We start from the raw sequence: 15,978 nt of genomic DNA, 5'->3' as shown, positions 1-15,978 counted from the left end.
AGCAAACATTCATTGAGTGATTCAGCATCCACCCACAACCTGGGTCCTTATTCCTTAATGTTCTATCTCTCTCTATTCCCGACAATGTATAGTACTATTTCTCACTAGTTGCAATCATACACTCCCTCCAAAAATTCTTTTGATTATGCTAGTGAATTGAGGAAATTCTTGAATTACTTTATATTCTTGAAATTCTTGAATTAAGGAATCGAGGAAATTCTTGAGTTACTTGATATTTTACTCTCACCGTACCAAAAAATATGAACTATTTGCTTTTTAGTTCCGATGAACTTTTTGATTTTGAAAATCCAACTAAATTACTTATAATATGGGCACATTAGTTTCACGGTTAAAATCCTTACCCAACCAAATATTCATGCTTATTTTTATTATAATCAATCGCTATTGTTATTCATCCCATAGAAAAAAAGTTTGAAGTCAGCCCAGCTAGGAAAGTCGAGGCCCAAGTTCTGTAAACAATGAGGCCCATAATTCTATGTGATACGTTTTGTAATGTTCAGTTTGGGCCATATTGTTGGACCCATGCACTGGAAAATTTGAATTCGCCTGCTTTAAGAAATTGGAGTATTATAAAATTCACGTTGGGAATATTAAATCCAATTTTATCCAAATAATATATGTGTAGTCCTTCACTTTAAAGTTTAAAACAAACCAAAAAACTGAAAAAGGCATTTTTACCTCGCCTATACACCAATCGATTCAACCCTTTTTCATTTATCCTGAATTTCAATTTCAAATTTTCAACACCATTTTCCCAGATCTGCACTCCTCACTCTGGAAATGCCTCCGACTGATACGAGCTCCGATCTCAGAGTAGATTCTCCCTCTCTCTATCTCTCTCTCTTTATGTATAGTTTAGGAACCAATTCAGCTACTGCATTTTCCTTCTAACTCGTATAAATCCGTGTTTTGTGTTTGTTGCTTGTTCTTCTGCAGAGATCATCGATTAATCCAGCTACTTTAAGTATGAGGTAAGTTGAAAACTCGTTAGAATGTATTTTTTTTTTTTCATTTTATGTTTTGTTGGACAGTGTGACGATGGAAAACAGGGAAAGAATGTGCAAAAATAAAAATAAAAGAAATTCTAGGTTTTCCCCAATTTTTTACTCGCTAATTTAGAATCATTGTTTGGTCAGTGAGTATGCGTTTGCGGATCTCAACAACTTGGAGCACTGTGCCAAGTATTTGAACAATACCTTAGTCACCTTTGGCTTCCCTGCTTCACTCGATCTCTTTTCTAATGACCCCGTAAGTTGCTGTTTGCGATTTCAAGGGTTTTGTGGAGCTTTAATTTGTACTACTTGTTGTAGAAAAGGGGGAGGCATGAGTGAGGGTTACAACAAATGTTTTGCTATGTGTTTAATGTGGATTGAACTTTTTTGAAATAGGTCTCGGTGTCGAGAACTTGCAATTGCATACATGCTTTGTTGCAGCAGAGACAGCGTGATGTTGAGTTTCGGGAGTCTGCCAATGAGCAGAGGCAACGGTATTCTTTTTTATCACGTACTGTATTATTGTAGATTGTTGCATATATTTTGAATATACTTACTACTCCTAGTTAATATGTGGATAAGGTTAGTTCATGATTTGCTTTAGCGGAATTTTGAGCTGGTTTAGTCACTAGGTTTAGCTTGTAAATTTGTCCAAACAAACCAAAAAAGAAAAAAAAAAGAAATTTGAAGTAGAAGATTGAGGAAAGACTTTTGTTTTTCATTTCTTGCACTTTGAGCATAGTGAGGCAATTGCCCTCCTGTTGGATCCTTTTCCCGCACTCAGCACATATGTTTCTGTTTCCAATCATGTATAATACAAACATTCTGATCTATGGAGTTGTAATGATGACAAGGAACTTATGCAGTGATCTACTAGGTTTTTATGTTTCAATTTATAGTGGTTTAGGAAAGTAATTCAATGTTCTATACAGCCAGATGATGTGTTAGTACTTTGGTGATTTTAAGTCGATCACAGATGTGGACAGGTACATTTTAAGAAGAACTGAAGCATGAAACGATATTTTGTGCATTTAGAGTGACTTACTATGTTGTAGCCTAAGGGCATAATGAATTCAGTTAATGGCAACTTGATCATAATTTTGCTAAGAAAGTACTTGCATGTTACTGTTTGACAGGCTCTTATCAGATATTTCAAGATTGGAAGCTAAAGTGGAGAGGCTGGAATCCCAATTATCTACGAAAGATAGAGAGATAGCTAGTATGACGAGAACGGTGCGTACAGTTTAATCATTTTGAATCATCAAGTGAGTTGTTTTTAATTTATATCTTTCTCTGGTTCTGTAACTAATTCAACCAATAGGAAGCGAAAGCTACAGCAGCTTTCAAAACCCAGATCGATAAGTTGCAGCAGGAGCGAGATGAATTTCAGAAGATGGTTTTGGGTAACCAGGTTTGCATTTAACCTTCTTCTTGTTGTACTAATGCACTCATTGCCATATTACAAATTATAACTAGGTACTTGATGTCAGCAAGTGAGAACTCAACAGATTCATGAGATGAAGAAGAAAGAAAAAGAGTATGTAAAGTTGCAGGTACGACAAAAAACGTACTTTGAAGGTGGTGTAAATCACACAAAGATATTAAGGACAACCATATAGGTAATCAACATATCATTTCTTGCAGGAGCGCCTCAATCAAGTAGTAATGGAGAAAAAGAAAGAATCTAGATCAGGCATGGAAATTATGAATTTACTACAGGTGAATATGTTGTTAGTATAGGTAGTTATCTTATGTTTGCTATGATTCTTTTAGTTTCCTCATGCACGTATGCTATATTTACAGAAAGAAGGCAGGCAGCGTGGGACATGGACTGGGAAGAAGGCAGACACTGATTTCTACAAAAAGATTGTGAGTAATGTTGGCTTATTTAGTTACTAGAGGGACACACATTTCATTAATAGTTGCTACTTGCTGCCACCTGCCTGTAGGTGGAAACTTGCGAAGCAAAAAATCAAGAATTGATGGCAGAAAATGCAGATTTGAGAACATTATTACGTTCAATGCAGGTAGCTTTGATCGTTTAGACTGATGATGAATTTGGAAATGTATTGTGTTACCGGTTGCTTTTCTTAATTTCTATTTATTGACATATATTGTTCCCAAGGATCAAATTACAGGGTTGAGCCATTGTTTATTGTTCAGTGAAGATGAAAATTTATTGAAATAATTAGACAAATTAGGGCTAACTGAATGAAAGCAAAGTGTAGGTGCTGGAATACATGAATCCTCTCCTTTGTTTCTCTACGTGTTAATATGTCATTATTGGTCTTATAGACTATGTGCTATTGTGTGCATGAAGCACGATCACTTGAAGTGACTATAAATCATGGGCTTGCCTCATACTCATCCTGTCTCCTGTCATGTTTGAGTATCTGGGAGGAGTACCAAAATTTATTTATAAATTATTAGACAAGAATGGTAATACTCCATAATTTATAAGAAATTTTGTCAAAGTATATTTTTTATATACTGGACGACTTACACTGGAAGGAGTCTTTTAATGCAATGAAGATTGTATCTAACTCATTCCTGAACCCAGGCTGATATGCGTGAATTTTTGAATGCTCCAAATGGAAAGCAGTCTTCTCCTGTCAATACTAGGTCAGATGCTGACCTGTCACAGTCCCCTTTGGGTGGGAGGACGGTATGTCAGAATTCCGGAAAGAGATAAAAAAATCTGATATTAATACTATGCTATACTTCCATCTACATGAATAAGGTTCCATTTTTACTTTACAGGATATGTTTGATCTGCCTCTTCACATGGGCAGAGATCAAATTGAAGAAAGTCTCCGAACAAAAATGAGCTCAATAAAGGAGCGCATGGTTCAACTTCAAGATGTACACAAGGGTGCAGAATTCACTTCTGAAGTGTCAGAGAGAGAGCTTGAGCTTGAAGCTCAGCTTGTTGAGGCAAGAAGCATTATCCAAGAGCAGGTATCATACTGTTTCTTAAAGTCCTAGCTAGAAATATTTGCATCCTTGGAGTTTTAGTTCAGATGGAAAAAAATGATTTTGTGCTCGTATATGTTTTGTTGGGAACGCGTGATTTATCTTCTGAAATTCATTATTGCTGTATAGGCCCCTTACTTTGTTGATTTATTTTCTTTCGGACGACGGACAAGCATTATTATTTTATTTACTAACTTATTCTCGAGTTATCACATGTACATTTAAGCTTAAAATTCTTTTCCTAAATATGCAAGAAAAAAAATCCTGTCACTAGGCGAGGAACACTAACAGTGGACTAGAGTCTAGATACATTCTGATAAAATCATAAAATTTGGTGTTAACCAAAATCCTGTCACAAGGTGAGGAACACTAACAGTGGACTGGAGTCTAGATACATGCTGATAAAATAAGAAAATTTAGTGTTAACCAAATATTTTACAAGACAGCAAGGTGAATTTTAACTCATCTCAAGGACATGAACTTTTCTGCGGTAAATCTGGAATGTACCTCTATATGTTGGCTGCAAGTATTCCTGGGAGGTTTTAGATAAAGTTTCTTCTGAATAAAGTTCATTTAAGAATGTTCAAAATAGAATTATGCTATTCAGTGAAATACAGATTGTCATTTTGATTACTGTTCTGCTCACGCCACTTTGTCCCTTGTGTTTCTTCATTCGGAATTTGTTTTGCATCTGACACCTATACTAAGTTTCATTGTCCTCTAATGCAGGAATCTATAATGTCTAAACATATTCCTAGATCGAATAAGCCAAGGTACGTTTCGTCAGATCATTCCCCCTCCTTAACCCTTCCTCATGCATGATACACACACACACACCTGTGAAGATGTGTTATTATTTGGAATCCAGGGGAAAAGTTAGAGAATCATCTAAATAGAAGATTAATGTCTTATGCAGGAGACTAAGTGGACATCTAAATTCTGAGAGGGAGTCAATGTTGTGATCACTACGATGCTTCTTTTGCTTGCTTCGGTAACTGCAAAGTTCTCATATATGACTATTTGAGTATTTAGACATCCTTATATTTGAAGGACAACTGCACCTATGAAGTAAACATCTCTACTTATCAGAGTTCTTATAGAATCGCTTTGTTTTGTAGGGACCGTAACCTGAAAAAATCCTTGTTGCTAGGCTCTACATGGCACTTGGTTTGATAACATATTCCTAGTTATAGATTCTACTAATGAAGTGTAATGCGCATTGTGTAAAAGCCGTACACTGATCGTTGTGTTCTCATAATTTGTTCGTAGCGTTCAGGAGACTGCAAATTCTCACGAAAAAACAGGGATAGCTCATTGCCTGATAGTGTGTACATTTGTAATAGCTCTGTGCTTTAATTATCCTAACATGTAGTAGACAATAGGTTCAGGTGAAACATCTCGTTTGTTTAACTCGAGTTATGTTTAAGTATTTGTTACAATGACAGTTCCTTTGCTTCATTTATTCTCAAACTTTTGTCTGACGTGTATCTTTACATGTGCTACTTGTGGTTGACCAACAATCGACGTATCTTGCAAACATGCATACTAATAAAATAAATATTTTGTGGTATATGCATAGAAGTCAATCCGTATATCACTATCTCATGGATGGCCTATTATATTTTTAGGCTTATGGTTGCATAAATTCATTGCATAATCACAGGCTTACTTTAGTGATGCCGGCTATAAAATTGGATATTTTTTAGTTGGTTACTGACTTTTTATTTTGGTTCAAAACTGATTGTTTTACTTTTTCTTGCTTGTTTTGGATTCGATTCAGCGTTTTTCCACTTTTTAAATTTAATGTGATTATAATGATATAAAAATGAAATATGAAAGTAAAATACTATAGAACAATAAATAATAGTACTTTCCGACTCTCTATAGGATAATCGACTGAGGATTTTTCAGTCATTCTGGTGACGCTGGTATGATGTTTTGATGCAAATAGTTGGTATAATGATACTACTTTGATATTTTTCCCAATTCCTAATTGTTGAGTTGTGGTGGGGCTTGAAAATCAAAAGAAAATGGTAGCTCTGAGTCGAGGAGAAGTTAGTTGTACCTTAAGTGCACATGAATAACACCAACAACTGTATGACCAAAAACCTTAACGTAACCTTGAAAACAGAGGTGGGCGCTTTGCTTGGCTATGTCAAAAAGAAGTATGAATCACCTCTATTAATATACTATTACTCAAAACAAACTAATTTAATAACAATCACACGCTAATCATCAGCCTACTCAGTCACAATCATGTGCCTTTGATTCCATTCTCATTCTTCCATCTACATCAAATCCATACATCCTTAAAAATATCAAAAGAGAAACAAGAAATTGACAATGGCATTGCAGAGTAGAGAGGCAGTTTCTATGCTTGAGGGTGATGGGATTTGCATCAGCAGAATTCTTGCTAGAGAGTCTTCAGTGGGGCAATCTTCACGTGTGTTTTATCGATCCAACGAAGGCGTTCCGTTTCGATGGGAAATGCAGCCAGGAACAGCAAAGAATCCACAGCAAGAGGAGCAAGCTATTCCCCCAATTTGCCCCCCACCACTCATGCAGTGCTTAGGCCTCCCTCTCCCCAATCTCGATGAGCCAGAGCCACCGCGGCTGAAAACCTCCATGATTTGGAGGCTGAAAAAAAGAATCATAAAGAAGGTGCGTGGTATAAGAAACAAAGAGCAAGAGAGCTCTAGGTTCTCTTCAACCTCTGATGTTTCCATGGTCGATTCTCCCTTCTGCTGCAGCCCTTGGAACTTTCCAGCCATCCTGGTAATTAATTACTCCGTTTATTAGGATAGAAGAGTTATATCTTGGCTCTAACAACCAATTTGGTATTAAAATTAAATTATCATGGTGGCCTAACATCCATTTGTTACACTAATAGATTATATCAAGACAAGTTATTATAGGGATATTGGCTCCTAATATAACGAAACTTTTCTAAAATCTATTTTTCTATGAACTTTGAACTTGACATATAATTTCACGAACTTAAATAATTGTTGAATTTTTTTCACCAGCGTCAAAATCTAGCTACATTTCATTTGTTATTATATCACGCCTGATATAGCTACCACTGAAAAATGATAGTGGTGCGATTACAAAATCCCTAGCCGGATATGATTATCCATCTCATTTTAATGTAGTTGGATTTTGTCGTCAGCGAAAAAAATTCAATAACTATTTAAGTTCGTGAGGTTGTATGTCAAGTTCGAAGTTTATGAGAAAAAACAATTTTTTGAAAAGTTTCATGATATTAGGCATTGCCATCTTATTATTATATCTACATATTTTATGATCGGTATGAGTATAATATATAGGAAGAAGGGAACACCAGAATATACTACTGCAACCTACACAAGAATGCATTCGCCGTGGAAGAAGGCGATTTTTTTATGAGCAGAATTCTCTCCCAAGTTTCCGCACCGGAGCAGTTTTCCGGCCCGCTGCACGGCGAGGATATGGCGGCGGGCGTGCCGTTCGGATGGGAGATGCATCCAGGCACGCCCAAGGAGGTGGGGGAGGACGAGCTCATCCCGCCACCCAGCCCTCCGCCAGCAGCACAAAGCCTGTCACTGCCGCGGCCTGTGCCAGCTGGCGGAGATATGAAGACGAAGAGCTCGGCTTGGAAGAAGGCTTGGTTCTGGATAAGGCGGCGCGGTGGGAAGACGGAAACATTGAAAATGCAGCATGAGATCAGCTTTAGGTATAATGAGAAATGGGGTGTTGGTGAGGATCTTTCTTCTTCTTCCTCTTTTTCTTCTTCTCTTCGGAAAACCTCGTCAGTTTCGTCGGTTGGGCCGCTGTCGAGAAGCGGCGGTTGGAGGGTGTCCAAGATTAGGAGGAATTTGGTGGGGAGATTCGGGCCTTGGAAACGAAGAGAGTTGCTTGTTTTTGCCAGGAGAAAGTGGAACTCCTTGCTGTCTTAATGCTTGTTTGGTAGCTTAGATACGACCAAAATATATGACCAAAATATATGAGTTATGTGAGCTTATTTAACTGTTTGGTAAAGTCCATCTTATTCTAATTATCTTGTGTTATTTTAACATGCCTATCAAACATAATATGTTCTCTTTCACTCTTTAATTGTGTAATATATTATGTGCGACTTGTTTGAAAAAATTGTCAATATGTGTTTGTGTATCAAAATGAAATTTGATAGCCTTCAACAAATGGTGGGATTTATAACTCAAGTGCAAATGCAGCAACCATTCCTATTATTTGTATGTAACATTTAATACTAATCTCTATTTATTATTCAATCTCAGTTTCTTATGTTCTCAGTTAGACTTCCAAATTTTGAACCAAAAAATCAGGGCTACTGACAAATACTCCTAGTTAACATTTCTTAAACATGGAGAGAGTGCTAGCTTTATTCATTAAATTATATAGAGTTATTTGATCCAAAATCGACCTCTCTTTGACATCCAAACAGACCAATAGAATCTTCAATTTTGCTGTATACTCTTAAGGTTGCCTGTGACCATTATTGAGAACAATTAATTTGGATCTGAACTATAATTAGGTTTCATATTTTATATTCGTGGTGTATTTCTAGAGTTGACTTTTGTTTAGGTATTAGTACTCAATACTCATATTAGCTATAGCCTATAAGTCGATGAGTTCAATTCAGGATTGATCTGCAAAAAAAATTGCCTTTTATTTTTAAAAAAGCTTATAAATGTAACTGAAACGCACAAGTTTGGGCAAACTATTCAAAAGTAGATTCTGGTTATTAGTATATATTAGGAGTGTTTATAATTGGAATTATGATATGATACATGATCAATTTTTTTTATTATTATAAATTCCTATTCTCAAGGGTATGGATTAAAATAAGACCAAGTCTTATGTAAATAATTTAGGGTAAACTAGTTCTATTGGATTGCATGATCTAACGGATTATTCAAAATATTGTCAAGCCATTATCACAGTAACACTTGGGATTTTTCGAAAAGGGCCCGAGCTTACTATTGTAAACCTTTGTTCCACTGTATTCTAATCTCTTTCTATAATTTGCAATATCTGATCATCTTGTGCCGCAGAGATGGTGTTCTGTCACTGTCACCTTAACTTTTCTGTGCCGGGAAGGTGGTCACCTTCCTCGGTCACCCGACCCACCATTTAGCCATAAGTCTCCTGTGTATACTAGTCCGAGTAGGGACACCACTCTCACTTGGATCTGAATTCGATTCACAACTCACTGGGCCTTAGCCAAAACAGATAGGCATTATACACAAAATATTTATGGCAAGACAACATCACTTGAAAGAAAGAAATAAACAGCGATCATAACTTTTGTTTTTCATAAAAAATCACTTCAAAAATATTTTGCATTTTTATCCCATTAGTATGTAGGATAGAAAAATTCACCTCGTACGTTTTCCAAGGTTTTTAGGTATATTCCTTGCTTCTCGATGTTATTCTCCTCTCGAATTTTTCCCATTTTCAAAAAGTGAAGAAAAGTCGAACTATTCTTAGCTTCGATAAGATGGAGTAATTTAAGGATGCACCTAAAACCATGTGTTTATCCTATTAATCTTAAATTCCCAAAGTTTAATTTGGCTTAGGTTAGATTACAAAAATTAATTCAAAGCTTAAATTAAATTATTCTAAGCTTAAATACACAATTAGGAGAAATTATAAAAAAAAAATTAAAAAAAATACTATACCTAAATTCAAACTCAGGCTAAAATTAAATATTAACATTTTTTCTCCCAAAAGAAATCATTTTTGAAACTGGCCAAGGCCATCATTCATCTTCAGCCCACAAATAAATAAATAACTAAATTTCGAATTTTGGGCCTCACTCCATTTATTCAGTGCAGCCCAAATTATGTAAAAAGCGATTGGGCTCGGATTTAATTCGTTAAATGTTGCATTCATTTATTCCTTTTGTTGATCTCACTTGTTGATCCTATGGCTAATAATAGCATGGTAAAATACTGTGGATGTCTCCTTTTCTCACACCACATTTTACATGAAGTAAATCCTCATCAAGCATTCGGATTTGATGTGGGGTTAAATATGGTAGATATTTCCGATCTATTTGAGATTATGTATTACATGCTAAGTGTATTCTATTTCTTTTCTTCATGTAGGGAAAGATCCATTGAACAAGTATTGGTGGTTCTTGTTGATGCATCGTTCCTACTTAATTGGAAGCACGGCATTGAATGGGTCGTCCGAGACTTGCACGTCTCTCTCTTCCAACTTGTAATAGATTAGAATTTGATAGATTTGTATAATCGGACTTCCCGTGTGAGTACCGGGCATTACAAACTTTTATTTGAATTCATTATTTGATTGCACTTTAAATTAATCGTGATAAAACAAACGACTTCTATTGAATGTCTCGCCTCGATTCTTAAATAGCTCAAAGATTGGTTATTTCACGAAAAGGGTATTCCATTATTATCATGACAAACACTAGATTATACTAGTATTTACTGCTAAACATGTTTGTTCGTATTTTTGAATTTACAAGTAGTTGTGATTTAATAAAATATGTTGCGTGGTATATGGCCAAATGCAATGTATATAATGCGTATAAAATGCCGAAAAAATATGTGTTTTTTAATTGCATATGTATATATGTAATACAATTGTGAGTTGGTCAATTTTATCCCCAAATGCGCTATGTACAATGATTATACGGACAAACGTAGATGTTCACCATCCATTGTGTAATCTAATTATAGACCAAAAATTGACCTTAATTGTGATATAGAATTTGACTCCACATTAATCTTATTCTACAAATCAATATATTCTATATATAAATAAATGTTTTGCGTTTACCATAAACAAGATGCTATATGCGTTATAGTAGTATCATAAAATATTCTAAAGCACTGGAACAATGACTCGGCTTCTCCTCTTTTAGTAGTGCAATGTAAGTTGGTATCACAAACTAATATAGTTGATTGGATTAAATGAACCTATATTATGATTCTGACTTTTCCCAAGTTGAAAGGTGTATCATTTGTTCTGAATCTTATTCGAGTCTAGAGGCTGCAATTTATACGAGTTAAGTCAAATTGCAAACACTTGATTTATGATCAGAGTTGATTTTTTGCTAAAGACTAACTTTTTGTTTGTTTTAAAAATCTAAGTTCTAGATGAAATAAGAACCCTATAGTATCTCATTTTAGATGGCGTTCAGTTAATCGGATAAAGATGGGTTTTGTGATTAAATTAGTACTTTTGAATTTTCTCTTACTTCTTTATTGTTTAGTACTAGTAGATAAGATTAATTATATTTATCGCAATTATTAGCAAACTTAAAATAACTTAATTTGATGAATCTTAATTTGTGCTTTTTTGATATATTATAAATTATGAATCAAGTCAAATGTGAAAATTAATTAATTATTAAATAAATATAAAATTAGTTATTAATAAATACTTATTTCAGCAAATCAAATACTAATGTTTGGGCTTGTTTAGTCAAAGCTGACTTACAATTACACCAAATATTTAGGGCTGTCGTATACCCGCGGATATCTGATCGCACTCGCCAGCACCCGCTTGGGCGTCGTTCACCGATCGCCCAAGATCGACGCTCTTCTTGCAGTAGGCGCTGATCGACACCTTATTGTAAATGCTTTTAGGTCCATTTATTTTAATGTTGTATGGATATTAAGTGTTAGATTATGAAACGCAGGCACCCCCACTATCTCATTATTTTGTCATACTAATATTCATTCCCTTGGTGTAGAGAGGACCGTATTTTTCTTCTTTGTTTTTTATAAAATTATAAATTTGTTTTTATAGTAAGTAGTATAATTTATTTATGGGAGTCACTTGTGAAATTCAGAATCACCAAAAATGACACGAAGACAAAAAAGTGACTTTTCCAATTCATGAAGAAATTAGAAACACAACCCATACCCCTATTTTATAAGCCTATACGCCCATGACATGGGATGCGCATATGATTTTGGGAGTATTTAAAAATGTGAGGATCAGATTATTTGTATGGCTACGACCCCTGCTGCATATTAAAAAAATGGACCATTATGTAATTTGATTCTCCAATTGAATCCAAACCCCTCACAATCACACTATGCAGCTTCCAATTTATTGTCTGAATATAACAAAACAGTGATTATGATGGCCTTTTGCATCTTCAAATTTCAACATCCACAATGATGCCCCGAAAACTAACTGAATTAATTTATACCTCTATTTTTGAAGCTAAGTTTCATTTCACCACAATATGTATAAAGTAAACATACAAATACAATTTTGGCTGCAACTTAATTTCTTCATTCATCACTTTTTTATTATTCTCTAATTTTATAAAAAATCTAAATAATAAATTAAAAATTCACAAATTATATTAATTAAATGTAGGAAGTAACAATAATTGAATATAATAAATTGCATAACTTAAACTCCTAATACTATTACTTATTTAAATAAACTTTAGTGGTTGCTAGTCCAAATTGCTTTGATTAGATTTTTGTTGACGCTGCATTGATATTAACAAACGTAAAAATGCAAAATTAAAATTAAATAAACATATAAATAAAAATAATAGGATGCAATCTTGCTGACGCCTAGCTTTCAATGGTCACCCAAACTTTTGCAGGTAGGTATTAATCATTTAATCGGAAAAACCACAAATAACAAAACAATTATTATCAATCTAATTCTGAATTCCCTCCACAATAGGTAAAAATAAAATATCTGAAACCTAACAAGCACTCAGTTATTGATATTGTTAAATAATGTTAATTTCAATAAGTAGGGTAAAACTATAGTATTTATCGATTGTGTAAGGAGTACTTAATTAATATGCGCATAAAAGTCTCGTACATATTTATTGACTAGGGTAGGTGTACTGTATGTCCATAGACCATAGATCAATATCCAACATAATCAAACATTTGTCATATTATAAATATATAATTAAATATAAGTTTGGGTCCAAACTCATAACAAGAGTTATTGTGATGAAGTTGGAGGATTGAGAAGTGACAGAAAATATCTATATATGTTTATAGATAGGATAGTGATTAAAATTAAATTACATTAAATTAAATTAAAATGCATAATTAATATTACATTTAATTATAAGATTTTGTAATCTAATGGTCAATAAATTTTCAAATATTATGAGATATTTTTATAAAATAAGAACGAGAATTCACCAATGAATATATCAGATAATAGTATTTGGTCAGTTTTTATAAGTCCAATTATAGTAATAATTTGTGATGTATATTTAGTGATGCAATAATATAAATTTAATGTTACAATGTTATAAATTTTATGTTATATAAATGAATATCTTTGAATATTTTTAATTTTATATGTATCTTTCTCGATTTAAATTGTGTTTTGACAAAATAATAAAGGTATTACCATATGGACTAAATATAAGCATCAGATCTGCATTTTAGTTCTAAGATGAGTTCTATATAATAATAACAATAAATAGAATTATAGAATACTAATAATATTGTTCAGTTTGATACTCTGTATGTATGACACATATGATATACTTATTCCATTATGCGCAAACATCTCCCATGTCCATTTTGTTGATACGAGATGCTATATAGCACCTTTACAACACCAGCAAAAGTCAGAAAAAAAAACACAAATTTCTCTCTCACCAATGCATAAACATTATAAATATCGGTAACTACAATATTGTCATTTCCATTTCCTAATATATACAAGCAAACCTAAATAAACTAGTCTTATAAAAAAATGAATTTCTCGTCCTACCCTCCCTTCTTCCGCCCAAACCACAACGGCCAATTACACTCGGTCGAGCAGAACTCTCTCGAATTCGATTCGGATTCGAGTCCTCAATCCGCGAGGCTTCCATTAATGGATTTCGAGGCCCTCGACCGCGCACACCTGAGCGAGGTGTGCCGCGAGTGGGGCATGTTCAGGCTGACCAACCACGGCGTGCCCGCGGAGCTGCTGAGCCAGCTCCACGATCACGCCAACGAGCTATTCTCGCGCGACTTCGAATCCAAAGAGGGGATTATTCCCACCACTCCTATGCTCTACTTCTGGGGCAATCCTGCTCTCACCATGTCTGCAAATGCTCACCACAAAGCCTCTCCTTCTGACAACTACCACAACTGGCTCGAAGGCCTCAATGTTTCACTCAACAACATTTCTCATTCCCATTACCAAGATCCACTCCTTGAATCTTTCAGGTTAGCACGTGTTTTTTGTTTTTGTCATTGGTTTCTTGTTTTCCGATTTGATGTTTTGGTCCATCTGCAGCCACGGCACACGTCTCTCCACGTGCTGTTTTATTATTGGCCAATTAGTAGTAGTAGTTATTTTGTTGAATTGTGTGAATTCGCGATGGCATATCAAAAAAGTAAACGGTTCTTTAAATCGTGGACAGAGGGAGTATTATTTTGCTGATGTGTTAGGCAGCTATTTGGAATCCAAACAACCAATTAGTAGTAATTTAAATTTTCTTGATTTGTGTGAATTTGTGATAGCATATCGAAAAAGTAAATGGTTCCTTAAATTCTGAACAATCTGAAATGGCAAAATGGTTCTGAATTCAGGTTTTTACTAGAGGAATATGGGAGGCATCAAACAAGGCTGGCAAAGGCCATATTCAGCGCCATGGCTGAAGACCTCGGTTTCTCACTACCCAAATCAATGTCGTACCTATCTCCGGCCACCGGAATCATACGTGTGTATCGATACATGCGATGCCCGGCTGCGGACCGGAGATGGGGCATCCCTGACCACACAGACAGCTCTGTGCTGTCCATAATTCACCAGGATCAAGTGGGGGGGCTTCAAGTTTGGAAGAACAATCAGTGGCTGGATGTGGACCCCATTCATGACACACTCATTGTCAATCTTGGGGACATGATGCAGGTGTCTTTCTAAGATTGGCTTTCAATTTTATATTTTTGTCTTACTCTTTTTGTGACTGAGTTTACTAACTTGTAGGCGATGAGTGATGACAAATATGTAAGCGTGAGGCACAGAGTGAAGGTGAACAGGGTGAAGGAGAGGGTGTCGATAGGGTATTTCGTGTTCCCGGCTGAGGATGGAGTGATAGAGACCTCCAACTACAAGCCTTTCACTTATGCAGACTTCAAAGCTAGGAATGAACTTGACCTCAAGATCCATGGTGTCAAGATTGGGCTTCCTAGATTCAGGAAGGAACAATCTGTTTGACCACCATTGGTCAATTGGGGAAGCCTCCTTATGTTGACTTTAAACTTTGTTTTGATTCCTCACGTAACTTAATATTGAGGTGTCCCACATCATAGTAGAATAGATCCTCACATTCCTTGACAAAATTACTTCGTAATTATTAGATTGGATACATTTTCTTACTCCTATTCACACTGTTTTCAAAAACGAGTTTACCGAGTGGGACGAAAGGGACCCTCTGCTCATGTATGTGCCGATCGAAGTAATTAATTTGAATTAAATAATCAAAAGATAAAGTGATTAAATAAACGTGGAGATTTGCCTCAATTTAAATTTCTTCATTTTCATGAAAGTGTCTAGTTTCCTTTGATTATTGTAGGACATATCTGATTTCAAAATTTATGGACTGACTTGATGGAGATCCTATTTCCAATCTACTTAATTTTTTTTAATACAATTTTATTAAATAAACATGGAGATTTACTTCAATTTAATCAAGAGATTTAATTGTATGTCACTTTATTTAATCCGAAGATTAATCACTTAGTTAAATACAAATATTAATCGCATGGATCCTCTTATATTGCTTATAGAATCATAATTCAAAACTAAGACCAAATTTAGACCAGACCCTTAGATTTTAAAATGAGTATGAGTAGAAATCTGCTTATCAACATATGCGAAAACAGAAATAAAATATATCAAATTTCATTATCCGAACATCGTCGGAACATATGCAATTGAGATCTCATTAGAATCTTTATAAAATTACCTTTAGTTTGATATATTTTTTGCGAAAAAATAATTTAAATCGAGAGAATTTTGTAAA

The 15,978-nt window shown here is 34.8% G+C and overlaps 3 protein-coding genes across 3 annotated transcripts; all 3 read left to right on the top strand.

Annotated features, from left to right (window-relative positions):
* Nucleotides 1–658: 658 nt before the first annotated feature.
* Nucleotides 659–5,444, top strand: LOC125192344 (uncharacterized). The gene is made up of 15 exons (XM_048089887.2): nt 659–834; nt 958–992; nt 1,158–1,269; nt 1,410–1,507; nt 2,150–2,246; nt 2,335–2,424; nt 2,504–2,566; nt 2,658–2,732; nt 2,817–2,882; nt 2,963–3,040; nt 3,574–3,678; nt 3,774–3,971; nt 4,716–4,759; nt 4,903–4,977; nt 5,105–5,444. Exons 1-14 carry the CDS (start codon nt 802–804, stop codon nt 4,946–4,948), a joined length of 1,140 nt encoding a protein of 379 aa, XP_047945844.1. The 5' UTR covers nt 659–801; the 3' UTR covers nt 4,949–4,977; nt 5,105–5,444.
* A 786-nt stretch (nt 5,445–6,230) lies between these two features.
* LOC125197328 (uncharacterized) lies at nt 6,231–8,043 on the top strand. Its single transcript, XM_048096063.2, has 2 exons — nt 6,231–6,761; nt 7,313–8,043. Exons 1-2 carry the CDS (start codon nt 6,330–6,332, stop codon nt 7,919–7,921), a joined length of 1,041 nt encoding a protein of 346 aa, XP_047952020.1. The 5' UTR covers nt 6,231–6,329; the 3' UTR covers nt 7,922–8,043.
* Nucleotides 8,044–13,619: 5,576 nt separating this feature from the next.
* LOC125193294 (2-oxoglutarate (2OG) and Fe(II)-dependent oxygenase superfamily protein) lies at nt 13,620–15,337 on the top strand. Its single transcript, XM_048091066.2, has 3 exons — nt 13,620–14,176; nt 14,543–14,864; nt 14,940–15,337. Exons 1-3 carry the CDS (start codon nt 13,716–13,718, stop codon nt 15,168–15,170), a joined length of 1,014 nt encoding a protein of 337 aa, XP_047947023.1. The 5' UTR covers nt 13,620–13,715; the 3' UTR covers nt 15,171–15,337.
* The last annotated feature ends 641 nt before the right edge of the window (nt 15,338–15,978 follow it).

The sequence above is a fragment of the Salvia hispanica genome, chromosome 4, assembly GCF_029641045.1.
Source record: "Salvia hispanica isolate PSC_SH4W2 chromosome 4, Shi_PSC_v1, whole genome shotgun sequence".
Taxonomy (NCBI): Eukaryota; Viridiplantae; Streptophyta; class Magnoliopsida; order Lamiales; family Lamiaceae; genus Salvia; species Salvia hispanica.
Note: the sequence above shows the minus strand (reverse complement) of the source record. Positions and strands in the feature narration are given on the sequence as shown.

Coding starts and splice junctions, on each gene's coding strand:
- LOC125197328 (XM_048096063.2), top strand. CDS start 6,330: ATGGCATTGCAGAGTAGAGAGGCAGTTTCTATGCTTGAGGGTGATGGG. Junction 6,762..7,312: donor GGAACTTTCCAGCCATCCTG/GTAATTAATTAC, acceptor TATAATATATAG/GAAGAAGGGAACACCAGAAT.
- LOC125193294 (XM_048091066.2), top strand. CDS start 13,716: ATGAATTTCTCGTCCTACCCTCCCTTCTTCCGCCCAAACCACAACGGC. Junction 14,177..14,542: donor CCACTCCTTGAATCTTTCAG/GTTAGCACGTGT, acceptor TTCTGAATTCAG/GTTTTTACTAGAGGAATATG. Junction 14,865..14,939: donor ATCTTGGGGACATGATGCAG/GTGTCTTTCTAA, acceptor ACTAACTTGTAG/GCGATGAGTGATGACAAATA.
- LOC125192344 (XM_048089887.2), top strand. CDS start 802: ATGCCTCCGACTGATACGAGCTCCGATCTCAGA. Junction 835..957: donor ATACGAGCTCCGATCTCAGA/GTAGATTCTCCC, acceptor GTTCTTCTGCAG/AGATCATCGATTAATCCAGC. Junction 2,733..2,816: donor AAATTATGAATTTACTACAG/GTGAATATGTTG, acceptor CTATATTTACAG/AAAGAAGGCAGGCAGCGTGG.